The sequence below is a fragment of the Galleria mellonella genome, unplaced genomic scaffold, assembly GCF_026898425.1.
Source record: "Galleria mellonella isolate WM207_F2 unplaced genomic scaffold, CSIRO_AGI_GalMel_v1 utg424, whole genome shotgun sequence".
NCBI classification, from domain to species: Eukaryota; Metazoa; Arthropoda; class Insecta; order Lepidoptera; family Pyralidae; genus Galleria; species Galleria mellonella.
This window is the reverse complement of record NW_026442097.1, coordinates 4,101,928-4,112,500: the sequence shown is the minus strand read 5'-3', so window position 1 is coordinate 4,112,500 and position 10,573 is coordinate 4,101,928. Positions and strand designations below refer to the sequence as shown.

At 45.6% G+C, this 10,573-nt stretch overlaps 1 protein-coding gene and 3 non-coding genes across 4 annotated transcripts in view; 1 reads left to right on the top strand and 3 right to left on the bottom strand.

Moving 5' to 3' along the window:
- LOC128201436 (large subunit ribosomal RNA) overlaps positions 1-1,197 on the bottom strand; it is a 4,041-nt gene extending 2,844 nt beyond the window's left edge. Inside the window, exon 1 of the ribosomal RNA XR_008253245.1 lies at positions 1-1,197. This exon is cut by the window's left edge and continues 2,844 nt beyond it. This is a non-coding gene — a ribosomal RNA (large subunit ribosomal RNA).
- A 629-nt stretch (positions 1,198-1,826) lies between these two features.
- LOC128201434 (5.8S ribosomal RNA) lies at positions 1,827-1,983 on the bottom strand. The gene has a single exon (XR_008253243.1). It is a non-coding gene; the product is annotated as a 5.8S ribosomal RNA (ribosomal RNA).
- Positions 1,984-2,418: 435 nt separating this feature from the next.
- LOC128201435 (small subunit ribosomal RNA) lies at positions 2,419-4,328 on the bottom strand. The gene has a single exon (XR_008253244.1). It is a non-coding gene; the product is annotated as a small subunit ribosomal RNA (ribosomal RNA).
- A 3,585-nt stretch (positions 4,329-7,913) lies between these two features.
- LOC128201433 (uncharacterized) lies at positions 7,914-9,139 on the top strand. The gene is made up of 3 exons (XM_052898427.1): positions 7,914-8,041; positions 8,128-8,260; positions 8,877-9,139. Exons 1-3 carry the CDS (start codon positions 7,955-7,957, stop codon positions 9,137-9,139), a joined length of 483 nt encoding a protein of 160 aa, XP_052754387.1. The 5' UTR covers positions 7,914-7,954.
- Positions 9,140-10,573: the final 1,434 nt, after the last annotated feature.

Genomic DNA, 10,573 nt, shown 5'->3' with positions numbered 1-10,573 from the left:
TATACCCAACTCCGACGATCGATTTGCACGTCAGAATCGCTGCGGACCTCCACCAGGGTTTCCCCTGGCTTCGTCCTGGCCAGGCATAGGTCACCATCTTTCGGGTCCCAACGTGTGCGCTCTGGGCGCGCCCACATTCACGGATTGGAAACGAGACGCCTCGGGAGTGCGAGAGCGACGACCTAGACCGACGCTCCATCCTCCCTGAGCGCGCGGCGAGCGCGCGCCTTCACTTTCGTTGTGCCTTTCAGTTTAGTGATGTAAGACTCGACGACTCGCGCACATGTTAGACTCCTTGGTCCGTGTTTCAAGACGGGTCGGGTGAGTGCCCGAAACTGAATCATCGCCGACCGAAACGCGCACAGTCCGAGACAAGCACGGCTGCGACGGCAGGCGCGCCGCGCCGAAGTCCGCGCTTAGGCAGGACCCCGACGACGACGCATTAAATATATAACCTTGCGTCGGGCCGGACGCGTGCGATGACGCGTGCGCGATTCAATGATATTACCGTCCGACGGCCGGTCGGCGTCCGTCGCGGTCCCGTCGCGACCCAACGAGTGAGCGCGGCGGGGCTCCCGAACGGCGCTTAGGCCGACATCGAACGGGTCGCGATGCCGTACTGAGAGAGAAGTGCACGCCGTCCGCGGACGTGAACGTGAACGACCCGTGCGCACCGACCGAAGCCGGACGCATCGAGGCGCGCGCACGTACGCCGAGGAGTGACGATGAATCTCTCCGTTCGTTCATTCGAGTTTCGCAGGTTTACCCCTGGACGGTTTCACGCACTCTTGAACTCTCTCTCAAAGTTCTTTTCAACTTTCCCTCGCGGTACTTGTTCGCTATCGGTCTCGTGGCGATATTTAGCCTTAGAAGGAGTTTACCTCCCGCTTAGGGCTGCACGCTCAAGCAACCCGACTCTGAGGAGAGTCCCTCTCGCCGCCGATCTCCGTCGCTACGGGCCTGGCACCCTCTACGGGAAAACGGCCCCGTTCAAGACGAACTTGGACAGGAGGAGCGACGACGAGAAAGCGGAACCTCCCGAACACCACATCTCCCGCGGTCGCGACAACCGCGGGATTCAGCGCTGGGCTATGTCCCTGTTCGCTCGCCGCTACTAAGGGAATCCTTGTTAGTTTCTTTTCCTCCGCTTACTGATATGCTTAAGTTCAGCGGGTGATCCTCCCTGATCTGAGGCCAACGATAAAATGAGAGGCAGACTCGATATCCGTCAGCGCTGCGACGACGACGCGCGCGACCGTCAGTCACCGGTCGACCGATGGTAGTACAACTACCACGGCCATGTGTAGTAACACGGGTACACACGACGACGTCGACGCGCTCTTCGGACGTCGAGTCCGCCTACGCACACGCGCGCAATGTACATAATGTATTGTACATTGCACACACAGCGGCGTTAATGGCAGCGGCGCGTACAGACGCGTACGTCCTCCCATCGATCGCAAACGAACGAGCGAACGAACGAACGAACGAACGAACGAACGAACGAACGAACGCGACTAGAAGCCAGAGAGACGAGAGTGTGTCGTTTGCGCGCCGGAATCGAATCCGACGACGACCGCCACCACGCCGCTGAAACTCGTGTGTCATATTTGAACGGACGAAGAGAGCGCGATTGTGCGCCGCCTCTCCGAAACCGTCACATGCGCGCTCTTTCTCTCTTTTCGCCTCTCTCCCTTATATCTCTCTGTCATACTCTTTATGACAGAGCGCCGAGAGAAGGGGAGCGAGAGCGAGCGAGCGAGAGAGAGAGAGAGAGAGAGGGAGCAGTGTAATTTTAACAACGCGAGGCGTCGTTATTATGCAGCCGGCCCTCAGACAGGAGTGGTCCTGGATGTGTCTCCACGGACCGCAATGTGCGTTCGAAATGTCGATGTTCAAATGTGTCCTGCAGTTCACACTATGACGCGCAGTTAACTGCGTTCTTCATCGACCCGCGAGCCAAGTGATCCACCGTCCAGGGTAATAGTTTTTGACTACCCCACACATCGTGTGTATTATATGTACGATATTAAAATAGAAAAATAAATAAATAAATAAATTATCATTTATTGACATAGAAAAGAGCGCGAAGCGCGTGCGAGCGCGCGATCGCTAGCTCAATCTAACCGCTAGGTTTGTAGTTTTTTCGGTCGGAAGCGCGCGCGCGGAACGCACACAGGCTTGCGGATTTTCACCGTGCGCGCGCGCGCGTTGATACGCGCGTGTACGCATGCGCGTTCAGACCGTCTCGATAGCGACACGTCGTCTATACGAGATATAAGGTATATCAATCAACATGAAAAACAGTGCGTGTGCGCCGCGCCGCCTACGCCTACGCCGCGATCACATACACGTGGTGTACACGTATAAGTGCGCGTGAGCGCGCGCGCGCGTGCGTGCGTGCCGACACTGAAACGTTAATGATCCTTCCGCAGGTTCACCTACGGAAACCTTGTTACGACTTTTACTTCCTCTAAAGGATCAAGTTTGGTCAACTTCCCAGCAACGCCGACGGCCGTGAAGCCACCGCGAGCCCGTCCGAAGTCCTCACTAAATCATTCAATCGGTAGTAGCGACGGGCGGTGTGTACAAAGGGCAGGGACGTAATCGACGCGGGCTAGTGACCCGCGCCTACTAGGGATTCCTGGTTCATGGGGATCATTGCAGTCCCCAATCCCAACCACGAAGGAGGTTCAGCGGTTACCCGGTCCTTTCGGACAGGGAGAGTGAAACACGCTGATTCCTTCAGTGTAGCGCGCGTGCGGCCCAGGACATCTAAGGGCATCACAGACCTGTTATTGCTCACTGTCACGCGGCTGGACGCCGCTTGTCCCTCTAAGAAGACTTGTGATACGTCGCCAGTGAGTTGCGCGACACGAAGGCCGCGCACACCTAAATGCCGTCACCTATTTAGCAGGCTAGAGTCTCGTTCGTTATCGGAATTAACCAGACAAATCGCTCCACCAACTAAGAACGGCCATGCACCACCACCCACCGAATCAAGAAAGAGCTCTCAATCTGTCAATCCTTCCAGTGTCCGGGCCTGGTGAGGTTTCCCGTGTTGAGTCAAATTAAGCCGCAGGCTCCACTCCTGGTGGTGCCCTTCCGTCAATTCCTTTAAGTTTCAGCTTTGCAACCATACTTCCCCCGGAACCCAAAGACTTTGGTTTCCCGGAAGCTGCCCGGCGAGTCATTGGAGTAACTCCGCCGGATTGCTGGTTGGCATCGTTTATGGTTAGAACTAGGGCGGTATCTGATCGCCTTCGAACCTCTAACTTTCGTTCTTGATCAAGGAAAACATTCTTGGCAAATGCCTTCGCTGTTGTTCGTCTTGCGGCGGTCCAAGAATTTCACCTCTGTCGCCGCAGTACGAATGCCCCCGTTTATCCCTCTTAATCATTACCTCGGAGTTCTGAAAACCAACAAAATAGAACCGAGATCATATTCTATTATTCCATGCACGAAATATTCAAGCAGCATTTTGCACCTGCTTTGAGCACTCTAATTTGTTCAAAGTAAACGTTGCCGGCCGACCTCGACACTCACCGAAGAGCACCGCGATAGGATTTTGATATTGAACCGGCGTTTTACCGCCGGCTCACCGACGATATGCTCCGCAAACGTGTCAGTATCACCGCGGATGCGGTGCACCGACAGCGCGGCGCACAAATGCAACTACGAGCTTTTTAACCGCAACAACTTTAATATACGCTATTGGAGCTGGAGTTACCGCGGCTGCTGGCACCAGACTTGCCCTCCAATGGTTCCTCGTTAAAGGATTTAAAGTGTACTCATTCCAATCACGGGGCCTCGGAAGAGTCCCGTATCGTTATTTTTCGTCACTACCTCCCCGTGCCGGGAGTGGGTAATTTGCGCGCCTGCTGCCTTCCTTGGATGTGGTAGCCGTTTCTCAGGCTCCCTCTCCGGAATCGAACCCCGATTCCCCGTTACCCGTTGCAACCATGGTAGGCGCGTAACCTACCATCGACAGTTGATAAGGCAGACATTTGAAAGATGCGTCGCCGGCTCGGGACCATGCGATCGGCAAAAGTTATCCAGATTCATCAAAATTAACGACATCGGACGCGAGGCCCTCCGTCGATTGGTTTTGATCTAATAAAAGCACTCATCCCATCACTGGTCAGAGTTTCGAGTGCATGTATTAGCTCTAGAATTACCACAGTTATCCAAGTAGGATGGAGTGGATCTAAGGAACCATAACTGATTTATTGAGCCATTCGCGGTTTCGCCGACTAGCGGCTTGTACTTAGACATGCATGGCTTAATCTTTGAGACAAGCATATGCTACTGGCAGGATCAACCAGGTATTTACTACTACTACTACTACTACTACACTAACACACTATTAGACTAGTGTGTGGTGCGCGTTAGCAAAAACATCGCCACACACCGACAATTCGCGGTGCACGGCGTGCCTATAACAGTGGTGGGGGGAGACACGAGTACGTTCGTTAAGCGTCGTGCGCGTACACGCACGCGACAACGTACGTACGTCGCGTTTCTCCTCCTCCTCCTCCTCCTCTCGCGACTCGAACAGATCGGAAACGCTCTCTCCGCCGGCCGGTCGGTCGGTCGGCGCCGGCTCTCTATATACGCAACAATATAGAAGATATGACCAGCGGCGGCCGCCGCCGCGCGTCGGATAGCAAACGTTCCGCGCCGTCGAGACGGCATCTTTTGGACGGCATCTCTAAATATCCATTTATTCAGAGCGCGCGTCCGCGATTGAACGTCCACCCGGAGATTGAATATCTCGCAGTATAATGTATACAAAATTGATTTCTCCGTCGTGAATATTATCATCATCCAGAACGTATGAGAGATCGCCCGGTAGATCAGAGGGCACACGCACACACAAAACTATACGTCGATTCGATTCGTTTCGATTCGATAGAGAGAAAATTGTTCTCTCCGCAGAATCGGTAGTACCGAAACCGACGCATATAACTACATATAATACACAAAAACATTACCACGAGATAACGAAAACGTACCGCCGATTAATGGCACGCCGGTGTCGGCAAGCGCGCTTACACACACTTCTCGATCGACGGCCCAACGACGGCAGAGTCGTCGTCGTCATCATCGCGACAACATTACAACTTATAGAATAACCCGGTGCGAAAAGAAAAAAAGAAAAAAAAAAAAAAATCTTTCTTTATTTTCCATTCATTATCACAGGTACGGCTCTTTGAGGACCGAGAGAGAGTTTTTGGAGGCTTGTGTGAGGAGGAGGAGGAGGATATATCACCGAAATAACGGTCGTCGCTCGCGAGAGCAGCGGCGACACAAAGTCGGTTATATACCAACCACCAGCCAACACACACATAACATATCCAAACAACAAAACCCCCGGGCCGCCGTTGCGGGTCCGCGTGGAGTGAGAAATAAAACATGTGCACACGGTTCTCGCATATATTATGCAGCATATATGCAAAGCGCCAAGCGCAAGAGCGCCGCCTCTGCACACACACAACAAACATAGAGAGACCCCGTGTGGTGTTTCATTCGTATTATAAATATATTTTAAGAGACGCGCGCCACGAGTGGCGCGCGCCGCGTCGCCACGCCGCGAGACTCCGCTCTCGGACTCGGAGCCGAGAAACAAAGTGCGAAAGTGACGGCCGCCAGAGCGGTCGGATAGATGCGCTACAAGTCGACAGTTTCACGGCGCGGTACGTCGTCGCGTTGCGTTTTCAGAAAAGGGAGGGCGGGGGGGAGAGAGGGAAAAAAAAAAAAATTATAAAACGAATACACCACACAACGAATATGTGAAAAATAAATGGAATAAACAAAAAGAGTTTTCAGAAAAGGGAGGGGAGGGGAGGGGCGGGGAGGGGCGGGGGGGGGGGAGAGAAAAAAAAATTATAAAACGAATACACCACACAACGAATATGTGAAAAATAAATGGAATAAACAAAAAGCGTCGTGGGGTCTAATAAAATATAAAACTGTTAATATAAATCAATAGAATGAATTTCAACAACAACTTCTCTATTATATCATTGACCAATTCTAATTCTTAACGATAACGGGGACGGTGTATATGCGCTCGTATATTAAAAATATGTGCGAATCGGTTATCCGTCATTATCTTAAGGTATTTTTCCGCATCATCATAATAATGTTGTTTATTGTTAAGTTCGCTGCTATATAAAAACGGTGATAGACAAGATATCAATACTACACACATAATAGACACAACATAAACTCCTATAACTCTGTCGTCTCTAAAATATTTGAAACAGTCACGTCAGATAGAATAAATATCTAATTTTATAAACTTTATCAAAGAAAAGGTAAATCTAAAATGTTAGCTTGTTTTGATTTTATTAAAATCATAACTAAAAATCTTAACGAACGAACGAACGAACCAAGTGTTGAATTAGTGAAGAAAATTGACAATCAAAAAGTGACAGTACGGTCAAAACTACAAAATTATAAAAAATTTCAGAGGGCCCACTACTTTTCTTGCTTTCTTCATATTAACGATTCATCCGCCATCAGCTCGGCATCATGAATTGAATGACATCTTCCAGACGCCGGAATAAAAACCAAATAACTTAAATGGAAAAAAATCTCAAACACATAAACAAAACATACCTTATAATCTCCTCCTCAATTACCCTGAGGATCCCGGATACATCAGAGGCTGATATGATGACCCCGGGACAACCTGGAGACAAGTAATCTTTAAAAGAATTTTCTGAATCGATCTGGGCGTCTTCGAATAATCGAGAAACATAATTTTTTTTTAATTCAGTAACAGTCGAATATGTATATGGTACGCAATAAGTAGGTATATTATAACTATTACTACGTCGCCGCCGCCGCGTTGTCGGTGAACGCGTTCTTTACAAAGGAGGCGGCGGCTTTCTTTTGAGCGTCGACCGTTGGTAACTGTAGGTAAGTTTAATTATGGATTCTCAAAGTGTTGGTGTTCACACTTTGGGCTATGTTCGCTCGGCTTATTGTCGGGTTATTTCGCTCTAGTAAAATTACACTCTGTCGCTCTCCTCCCTCACGCGGGATTGGAGCGCCATTTGAAGCTGACTATTAATTAAATAATTAAATAATAGTTTAGTTCGTTATTGACAAAACGTTGCCCGTTTAATAAATATATCAATAATACAGCATAGTCGTTTGTCGTTGGTTCATTCAAAACACAAACCAACAGTCGATAGGTACGGTACGCAATAAGTAGGTATATTATAACTAATACTACGTCGCCGCCGCCGCGTTGTCGGTGAACGCGTTCTTTTCAAAGGACGCGGCGGCTTTCTTTTGAGCGTCGACCGTTGGTAACTGTAGGTAAGTTTAATTATGGATTCTCAAAGTGTTGGTGTTCACACTTTGGGCTATGTTCGCTCGGCTTATTGTCGGGTTATTTCGCTCTAGTAAAACTACACTCTGTCGCTCTCCTCCCTCACGCGGGATTGGAGCGCCATTTGAAGCTGACTATTAATTAAATAATTAAATAATAGTTTAGTTCGTTATTGACAAAACGTTGCCCGTTTAATAAATATATCAATAATACAGCATAGTCGTTTGTCGTTGGTTCATTCAAAACACAAACCAACAGTCGATAGGTACGGTACGCAATAAGTAGGTATATTATAACTAATACTACGTCGCCGCCGCCGCGTTGTCGGTGAACGCGTTCTTTTCAAAGGAGGCGGCGGCTTTCTTTTGAGCGTCGACCGTTGGTAACGGTAGGTAAGTTTAATTATGGATTCTCAAAGTGTTGGTGTTCACACTTTGGGCTATGTTCGCTCGGCTTATTGTCGGGTTATTTCGCTCTAGTAAAACTACACTCTGTCGCTCTCCTCCCTCACGCGGGATTGGAGCGCCATTTGAAGCTGACTATTAATTAAACTTACTTTACTTATTATATTTTATTAAATGTGATAATAAAACTATTTTGAACTTAAATATGAACTTCTTTCAGTATTCCGAGGCGAATCCAGTTTGTGTTACTGGAACATCATATTTAAGTGATAGACGAAGCCTTGTTATTCCTGTAAGTACCATAAAAGTTAATATCTTTCTACAAAGTACAACCATGTGTAAACCATTTACAAGTACAATCTTGTTTTTGTTGTCCAGTCATCAGTGGCTAGAGTAACAGCCGATGTTGATACCCTGCCACCCTTGCCCCCACAACCTCAAGATCTCCAACACGCGGCTCCTCAAGATTTCATCTCCCCAGTTCGCCGCACGCAATCTCCACGACGAACAAGTAATTTAGAAAACGAGCTATTTTTTTTATACAACTTAGAATGGCAAATGAGCCAACGATCTATCTTATTGATCTGAATGGCAACCGTCACACAATGTACTGTGATGTCCATGGTACTCCTCTTACATTGTTTTTTCTAAGGACATAATTGTTATGCTTTGTTTTATCCTATACCTTTAATTACACTGCAATCACAGTTATTTTGGCGGTAGGAAGACGAGTAAAACATAGATAGGTGCCTATGCAAATGACTATAAGATGTCTCCCTGTAGTAAAGTAATTATTTACTTTGCTGTCAATACTAATGTTAATTTTAAAATTTTCTTGTAATTATGTAATATTTTTTTATAATGGACCGTATAACTAACCCGACTGTTGGACTAACAAAGTCATTACAGAATCATTGCGAGACTATTATTTAAATTTTTGAAACTAGTCTATAATGCTAAAAAATATCTTATATAGATTACAAATAGTCTTGTGAAATCATTCTTAATTTTTGTTCTATATTTATATAATGAAATGTGCATATATGATAATTTATATATTGTAGCATAAAAATTCCGTATGTTGTAAGTTCGGCAGTAAGAATTTCATAATTACTATTCTTTTACAGCTCCACGCCGTAGGCGGCGATTGATACCTGCGTCTCCACCTTCTCAGAGGCGGTCACAGCTTACCAGCCTCACTGATCGCTTCCTGAGAGTGGAGGAGCAGCGGTTAGAATTAGATAGCAGAAGTGTAGCTGTATTAGAAAATATGGCTAGACTAATGAGGGAATTCTTGCAACGAGACCAAGATACGTGTCATGAGGTTAGCCAGGGATTGCTGGCTGTAGGGGAGGGATTAAAATTATTAGCCGAAGCATTAAAAAAATAAAATGTTGAGAAAAACAAGGTCTTTTATTTTTATTGTTTTTTGACAAAATGTTTGTTATAGTAAATATTACTCCCTACGAGAACGCCATAACTGATTAACTAGCATATCTCTGCTTGATTGACCCATTGCCAACTCGCTCTGAGAGTGGGTCAATGGCAACTGACGACCCGCTGAGACGCGTGCAGTTGCACGAAAATTTGCTTCTTCCTCCTCATCATGACTATCTACAGTCGGTGCAGGTAAACCAGTTCTATTGCAAATGTTGTGCAGGACATAACATGCTATCACTATTTTTCCGGCTGTATCAGGATGGTAATGTAGAACGTGGTGGACAAGCAAACATCTAAAACGTCCCTTAAGTCTATCAATAGTTGGTTCGACTGTGTTACGTGCTGTTGCGTGTAGTTTATTGTAATATTCTTCAGGTGTACCCTCAACAGCGTTAGGAATAGGAGTCATCAAATAAGACCGCTGAGCATATTCTGAATCTTTTACAACAAACATTAAAATCGGTTAGGTCAAATCTTTATCATATAGGCGGAAGTTAGAATCAACTTTAATCAATTGATCTCACCAAATAAATATACAGTTTCACCAACACATACCAATTCTTCTAAATGGTTTTTTATATCACTATTATTAAAGATAAAACTGTCGTGTGTGGCGCCATCATAAGTAGCGTCTACATGTATTATATTGAGATCTGCATCTGTGTACTGAAAGATAAAAATCTAGATATAATTATTATACTTACTAGCGACTGCCGACGACTTCGTTGGCGTATATATCATTATAAATGACATTCTGATATCTGAGCTATCAATAATAGATATATAATTAATATCTGTTTTTAAGTATCTTATTATTTCCCATGTTTCCCAGAATTATATAAATTCACTTAATTTAGAACAAATGTTACGATGTTTCTAAATTAGATTAACTTAGGAATAACTTTTTATTTTTCATACCAATTGAACATTCCTAGCATGATTGCCTTTACGACAATAATAGCGCTCTTCATTTTCTGTGAGTCTAACTATTGTCACAAAAGTCCCATCCACACACCCGATTACTCCAGGAATCTTGAACTTTTCATAAAATCTGATATTATACAAAATATTTTTTTATGTAATAAAAAAATATTACCTACCTAACAAAACAGACAAAGAAATAAAATTATAAAAATTCGTCAAATTAAAATATATTATAAACTTCGATATTATAAAAGACAGTCAATATTATTTATAGTTATAGATTATGAATTAAATATTATTTTATCAAAAGTATTTGTATATTACAAACCGTTCTTTTAATGCCAGCCTCTCCTCTGCATTCTGTGGGAATTTTATATATTTGCTTATAATAGTTGGATGATTTAATGTCTCCACTACCTCGCAAATGCAGCGAGATGCAGACGGTTGGGACAAAAAAGTA

What these genes read in the sequence shown, in the direction of transcription:
- LOC128201433 (XM_052898427.1), top strand. Translation starts at nt 7,955, where the DNA reads ATGAACTTCTTTCAGTATTCCGAGGCGAATCCAGTTTGTGTTACTGGA. An exon ending in GACGAAGCCTTGTTATTCCT is followed by an intron (nt 8,042 to 8,127) that starts GTAAGTACCATA and finishes TTTGTTGTCCAG; the next exon opens with TCATCAGTGGCTAGAGTAAC. An exon ending in GCAATCTCCACGACGAACAA is followed by an intron (nt 8,261 to 8,876) that starts GTAATTTAGAAA and finishes ATTCTTTTACAG; the next exon opens with CTCCACGCCGTAGGCGGCGA.